This window comes from Arachis hypogaea, chromosome 2 (assembly GCF_003086295.3).
Source record: "Arachis hypogaea cultivar Tifrunner chromosome 2, arahy.Tifrunner.gnm2.J5K5, whole genome shotgun sequence".
Classification (NCBI taxonomy): domain Eukaryota; kingdom Viridiplantae; phylum Streptophyta; class Magnoliopsida; order Fabales; family Fabaceae; genus Arachis; species Arachis hypogaea.
In genome coordinates, this window is record NC_092037.1 from 31,026,723 (window position 1) to 31,034,179 (window position 7,457).

Here is a 7,457-nt window from a genome sequence, read left to right on the forward strand (position 1 = left end):
TGGGTTTAAATTCCATTTAAGATTGGATGTTATTTAAGAACTTATAGTGTGTATCCATGTAATGTATGTAAGTATGTTGTGTAGATGTATAAAATATACATGTAATGTCTAAAATTAGAGATCCTCCAATCTACTTGACCAAATTAAATCCCTATATTATGATTCTCAATTAAATTCTTTCAAATTATTGTTAATTAAAACTACAATTTTTTAAAAATATTTATTTTTGTATTTGATGTAAAATAAATTATAAAATATTCTAAAAATGAATATTATAAAATTATATTTTTTTATTAACAATTAATAATATAATTAAAAATTTATACCTAATATAAAAGTTTAATTTCAAACTTTTACAAAAACTTATTTAAAATTTTAATACAATTATAAAAAATAATAAAATATTCAAACATTTATCATAGTCGTATATAATTACGTTAACATGCTGAGAAACTACAATATATATAATATAACAATAATTTTTCTCAAGACACGTTAACCCATATGCGTAGAATCGAATCTTCTCGTGTTACTCATGTTATGAAAGAGAAAAATAGAAATACAAATTATGCTTTTAATTTTTATAACCATAATGGATATCATTGACTCATTGGTTATTCTATAATGAATATAAAAAGCTATATAGATAAATGAATATTTATACATACCCCTAGAAAAATTTATATCGATGTATCTCCTCGGATAGCAGTGAGTAGGGTAACAAGAGAAGTCCTAATATTCCTATATTGCATACGGTACGCTGTAACACTTCATAACATTTGACAAAGTCAACTTTCTAAAAACTACTTCCATTCTCATGAGATTACCAGCATGAAAGTATCAAGTATTACAATATTTGTAATTACTAATTAATCAATACAATAGACAAAGACTTCTGAAAAGAATTGTGTCAAAATTTAATAAATACATCTATTTTATATGCTATGCAAAGCATAAACACTTAAATGAAAAAATTAAAGTAAACGTATCTCCTTACAGAAGTGAAGTCTTACCAGAACTTTCTGTTGGTTTTGACTGTGGATGACTGGAACGATGAAAATGAGAACTGAAGTGCAAACAAGCTCTTCTCCTTATACTGTTGTACATACATACATACATACATGCATACATAAAAGGTTTTGATACTAGTCTACTATGCTTATTTCATCCCTTTTCCTTCGTCTTCGTTTAGGATCCGATTGCGGAAATCGTTGACCATAAGAGGCAACCCTTCTTTGAGAGGGACTTTAGGCTCCCAGTTCAAGAGCTCCTTTGCTTTGCTTATATCTGGCTTCCTCATATGTGGATCATCAGCAGTATTTGGTCGGAATTCTATTGTAGCACTTGGATCAATTGTTGCTTTCACAACCTGTGCACATATAAATGGACAATGACAACAAAACTCAGTCCACTTCCTTGAACTCGAAAATTCTTCCAGAACTCTCCCTTAGTAGCATTCAGTTATTGTCCTAAGACAGAGAGGTTGAGAACAGAAATGTGTCTGGAGAAGGGCTCGAAAGCAAAACAATAAATTTGCTCATAAAATGGTACCTGATAGATTACGGCGCGCTGACAAAAAAAACCTTGAAAGATGCAATCGACAAAAGAGCCCCTAAAAGATTAATAAGTTTGACAAAAACCACCAAACGTCAACTGATCACGTTTCTGTTAACGTAAAACGCTGACGGAAGAGCTTAACTGGCAAACTCTGATCAGTTAATTAATAATGCCACATAATTATTAACTGATCAGAGTTTTCCATAAAGCTCCTCCATCAACCAGCTTAGCATTTTCTGTTAACGGAAACATGTTCAGTTGACATTTGGTGGTTGTCAAACTTATTAATCTTTTAGGAGCTCTTTCGTCGGTCACATCTTTCAGGGCTATTTTTGTCAGCGCCAGAATCTTTCGGGTATCATTTTGGTAATTTATTCTTTAAGAGAATCTATAAACTTATATAGAGGGATGATCTTTAAACCGATTTCTGTAGCTTCTAAAAGAAGGGATGCGAGAAATGGATTTCTACTATCCCACTATCTCCATATTTTCTGTCCCAAGAACCAAAAATTACATTAGCAGTTAGCGCAGAAGGCCCAATTATCTATTAACCTTATTTTAGTTTTAACAAAAAAGAAGACACCAAAATACCTCAGCAAGCTCTAACATGGTGAACTCCCCTGGGTTACCCAGGTTGAAAGGTCCCACATGTTCACCATCCATCAAGGCCACCAATCCGTTAACCTGTGAATTGGAAAAGAAATTTAATTCACCATTGCATCCTATTCAGCAGTTGGCACAAGTTCTAATGATAAAGTAGAGATAAGAAATCATCCATAGATTTAAAAATTCTCCAGTTCAAAAAAGAAGGGAAAAAAGATGAAATAAAAAATTTCATGATATGGGCTTTCTCAAATGAAAAGAAATTATCAATATTTTTCATTTAACCTTCCAAAGCAATTGTTTCTCTTTGCTTTATGTATTCTCAGTAGTTAATCCTAAAAGGTCCTTTTCAGTTTGAGAATTAGGATAAGAAAATCAAGTTGCGGCTTCGTTTGATGTTTTACAAAACATGCAGTTATGCTTTAAGCTACAGATTTTCACCCATCCTGACACTAGAAGATAGTACTCGTTATTTAGAACTTGATTGGGATTTAACAGTAATTCCATAAAAAAGAAACCATTTTATATTGGTGAACTATGAAGGATCTCTTTAAATCCCCAAGAGTAGTAGTAAAAACAAGGGCCCAAACATGACTGATAGTGAAATGATAAAATCCCCATCGATATGGAGTTTTAAAAAAACAAAATCATTGGCTAGTTGCTACATACCAAATCAGAGACATATTGAAAACTTCTTGTTTGCTTCCCATCACCATATACAGTCATTGGTTGTTTGCGAATAACCTGCAGTGATGAATGTATATGAGAAACAGAAAACCTTCGTTAAAAAAGAGAGCAGACAAAAACATTGAAATGGGTTTCAAACCTGTGCAACAAAATTGCTAACTACACGACCATCATCTAAACACATACGAGGTCCATATGTGTTGAAAATACGAGCAATTCGAACCTATATAGCAGCAAAACATATCAGTCTCAACATTAACATTAAATTTGCCAAAGCTACCAAAAGAAATTTAAATGCTGCTTTTGCCAAATTATTTAATTTGAGTGGCTTGAAGAATTCACCATGCATCAAACTTTGTCTTTAGAGTCCAATTTACAGAATAAAAATTTCAATCCTATAGCAGATCTGGTTAGAGAAAGAAAAAGTAATTAAACCAAAGCTATTCCTTTGTCAGGGGCTAAGTTCCTTTAACGAAATCCTCGGGAAGGAAGAGAAAGAGGTTTTAGAAATTTTTTGGAAACTGATCAATAGTAAACTAAGAATAAAGTTCTCTGGTGATCTCACGACTCACACCTTACGTCAAAGACAACCTCCTATCAAACTTAGGTTCACTGCTTTGAATAATAGCTTGAAAGGAAATTTGCCAACTCTAGCTGGAAGAAAACTATAGGATCCAGCACCGTAAGGTCAAAATTAAATGCATCGATCATTCTCTAACTAAAATAGAAACATTGGATCAGAGCAATTCAATACCATGAACTGACCAAATTGTCCTTAAGCTAAAAACACTACAGCACATGTCATTGCCCTTGGAGAATAAATAGTAAAAAATGCTAAGGATAATTTAATGAGTTGTTAATTGGAAAATCAATGGCTACAACAAGCAAATAATTAGCAATGGAGACATATATGTAAATCTCCTAAATTACATGTATGCAGTTTCAAGTTAAATCAATGCATACAAAGCATATAGCATGAAATAACTAATTATTAGATCAGTATAATGTGTTAAACTATACCACCTATTTATCCAACAATGTAGACATGTAGATAAATAACCTTCACTAGCTCAAATCAATTCCCGATATGTTGAAAAATATGTAAGGTTACCTCAACACCATCACCTCGATGATAATCCATTGTTAAGGTCTCCGCAGTGCGCTTTCCTTCATCGTAACAGCTCCTCTCGCCTAAAATTTTGAACTATATTTCAGCATACTGAACCACCATCCCATAAAGCTAACATTTCATTAACAGTTTTAATCTATCAGCTCACCTATTGGATTCACATTTCCCCAGTAGGTCTCTTTCTGGGGATGCTCCAGCGGATCACCGTAAACCTCACTAGTACTAGTAAGCAGAAACCTGGCCCCAATCCTCTTTGCAAGGCCCAGCATATTAAGTGTACCCATCACATTTGTCTTGTACATCACATATAATTAAGGATCCCAGAAGCAAAGAGTTTTTAATGCTCTTTTAGGCACTCAAATCATTATCTAGATGGATTCACACATATTTCATGATAGATAGAAATATAGTATGATCCCACAATATTATACATGTCAAATAAGCATTTTTTATGCCAATAATAGATCATGCATAATTCAGAACTACATTACATAAATAATTCTTCACTAGGCATGATCTACCATGCCATCTCATTCAAATGATTTTTTTGACATGTAGAAAACCAATTTTAATGATAAATGAGCTTCAATTATGATCTCTATAACCATACAAAATCCAAACAACGGTTGAAAGCCTATGATAAATCATGCCTAACTAAGAATAACTCCATGGACATGTTGTATGAGGAATTAATAGCTAGCCATGGACATGTGTGAAAGCACTCCTTAGGAAAAGACTTGTGAAAGCATTCCTTAGTAAAAGTAATTTTAAAATTGATTTTTCTAGTGCTTTTACTTTTACGACTAGAAATTTACGAAGCACGCTAAAAAATAAGAGAAGATCTATTTTCAAATGAAAAAAGATCTTTTTATCAACTTAATGGCGCCCAAACAAGCACTTAGGCCAACTCCCTCAAATCCTTAGTATCGAGCTCCCAAATCACTTATGACCTGTGAATATTTTACAATCTATTAGCACACCTTAATTAAGTTGTATACATGAGATCACATGATTTGTCCTTACTATTATTATGGTGCTGAAACATTACAAGCACCACAAATAATGATTTATATTCGCATACTGCTGAACCATATCTCACTAAGAATCATTCCACTCTAAGTTGGACACTCATCATAAATTCCCTTGAAATGAATGTGGAACTCTAAGAGACAATTTCCTAAATAATCTCAAAACAAGAAAAAGCTGTTACTCTGTGCCTCAACGACGCAGTTTGTTAGATTCAAAAACAGAGTTGAAAGCCAAGAAGTTAAGATTGAAAAACATAGAATAACAATTTCTCAACTTACATAGTGCATTAACATTTTCTTTTGAAAAAGATCTAGCCCAAAACACTTTACACTAAAACTTTCACAAAAACACCAAGCAACACACAAAACAACCGTTCCACAATTTTCATTTATAAAATAAATAAAATTAGCCCCTTAAGTTAGCAATTGACTTTAATTCATTCCAAGGACTTAACTACCTTTTGGAAGCTTCAAGGACCTTTGTTTCCAATCTTCAGCTAAAATTAGAATTTAGCAACTTTATGACTTCTTTTTCTTTTAATTTTACTTTCGTCATTGTCACAGACATCTGAATTTTTTTACCTCAGATCTATTTAATCTACTTCGAGAAACTATGATTGACGACTTTCTCTCACACGTGTTTTTGTCTTCGCCACCAGTATCCAGTAATTACTACCTAAGATCTATTAATGCAGTTTGAAAAACTATGAATGTCTCTTACCACAAGTTTTATCAATTTCTATGACTCAACTTAAAACCACCAGAGAGGGTACAGACTTACCTCTCACATTCACTATAATAATAAAAATAATAATCTTGATACATTGACAGTGTAAAACTCGTTTAATCACACCATTCTTCTGCATGACCATTTACGCAGTCAAAATAAAAGGTAGGTATTTAAGCTGATGTGGTATTACGTAATTAGATGCATGGATAAAACTGTTTTAGACTGACAGTGAATCAAATTAAATTCATAATTTCTTAACCGCTTGATTTTATTACCTAGAATCACATTAACCTAGCTTGAAAAACTATGATGGTTTCTTAGCACTAATTTTTTGTACTTACCACAGATTTTATTACTAAGAATTCTATCCGTTCCTGTGACTCCAATTACGGGGAAAGGGAACAAACTTACCCTAAACTTAACTATCACAATCAATCACTACAAGTCTACAACAAAATAAATAAATGAATAAGGATATGATAGTCTTGACAGGGTTATACTTGTAATGAACAGGGGAAGCAGGACAAGCAAGGTGATAGATCTGATCCACCTCCAACAGTATAGGCTCAACGACGTCGTGTCGAATCAGCTCAAACCTAGGGTTTCCAAGCAAATGTACCAAATTGTCCTTCCTCCCGGTGAAAAAATTATCCACCACAATCACCTCATTCCCTCTCCCAATAAGCTTATCAACCAGATGGCTCCCAACGAACCCAGCCCCACCGGTAACCACCACCCTCAGCCTCCTGGCGCCAATCGCCGCCGGAACCCGCCCAGCAACCGCGCTCCTTCTCTCGAGCCCGACGCCGCGGAGGTCGTGGCGGGTGGTGAACCCGCTCCGGGTGTACGGATGGGCCTCGGAAGGCCCAATTCTGGAGAGGATGGGCTGGATTATGAAGAAGGTCGAGCCGATTAGGATTCCGATGAGGGTGAAGAGTAGGCGCTGTTCTCTTAGAAGGTAGTTAATGGATCTTGGTAGGGATCTATTGTGTTTTGGGAGTTTTGGTGAGTAAGGGCCATATTGGTTTGAATTATTGTTATTACTATTCGGCATCTCCAGCCTGTGATTCAGCTTTGGCTTCATTCTTTTGCTTCCTTCTTTCTTTCCGAATTTAAATGCAGTGTTTGTGTGTGTGCTTAATGTAATGTGTTGTATGGGTGAAGGTAAAATTTGGAGTGGTTGCAGTGAAAATTGAAATGCTTCTTGTGTTTGTGTCGGTGAATGTGAAAGATAGGCTATTTGGTAAAAAGAAATGTGATGTGAATGTGAAAGGGAAAGGGAAAGGGAAATTGAGTGAGTGGATGGGAGGGTGGTGATATTTTAGTTTTAGGAGCAGGTGTATGCATGCAAGTGTTTCAGAGTCAGAGGCTTATATTTTGTGTGTTATGTGATCTGATGTGAATTGTGATGTAATGATGTGGGGCAAATGTATTGTTCTTTTAATAAATAAATAAATAAATAAAAAGGTTTCTTTTTATCGAGTGTGTTGATGTTAATCGGTGATTGTTGTTGGAAGGGACAATGGAAAGCGTGAAATTGAAGATGAGTAAAGGAGTTAGGCCCTCCCTGTTTGCGGGTTTTGGATGAGTTGAGTGACCAAATGCAATTAGGGCAAATGGGTAATTGTCTTGACCTTTTCATTTGCGAAATCTGATTATCATCGTATTATGATTTAAGAGTATACCCATTTTAAAATTCTTTTATATTTAGTTGAGTGTCAAA

General features: G+C 34.4%; 1 protein-coding gene across 2 annotated transcripts; it reads right to left on the reverse strand.

The window, feature by feature from the left end:
* Positions 1 to 793: 793 nt before the first annotated feature.
* On the reverse strand, positions 794 to 7,205 carry LOC112742309 (UDP-glucuronic acid decarboxylase 1). Of its 2 annotated transcripts, none has more exons than XM_072216430.1 (7): positions 6,212 to 7,205; positions 4,125 to 4,271; positions 3,959 to 4,038; positions 2,987 to 3,070; positions 2,830 to 2,904; positions 2,149 to 2,241; positions 794 to 1,369 (listed from the first exon to the last, which is right to left on the reverse strand). In XM_072216430.1, exons 1-7 carry the CDS (start codon positions 6,816 to 6,818, stop codon positions 1,160 to 1,162), a joined length of 1,296 nt encoding a protein of 431 aa, XP_072072531.1. In that variant the 5' UTR covers positions 6,819 to 7,205; the 3' UTR covers positions 794 to 1,159. The 2 variants fall into 2 exon arrangements, with proteins under 2 accessions (XP_072072531.1, XP_072072534.1); XM_072216433.1 differs by having other exon boundaries at positions 4,125 to 4,267; positions 6,208 to 7,205.
* Positions 7,206 to 7,457: the final 252 nt, after the last annotated feature.

Bases quoted from the DNA above. Each gene is read 5' to 3' on its own strand.
- LOC112742309 (XM_072216430.1), bottom strand. From the start codon at position 6,818: ATGAAGCCAAAGCTGAATCACAGGCTGGAGATGCCGAATAGTAATAAC. The intron at 4,039-4,124 runs GTGAGCTGATAG...TCAAAATTTTAG, and splicing joins GGGAAATGTGAATCCAATAG to GCGAGAGGAGCTGTTACGAT. The intron at 1,370-2,148 runs GTATTTTGGTGT...ATATGTGCACAG, and splicing joins CCATGTTAGAGCTTGCTGAG to GTTGTGAAAGCAACAATTGA.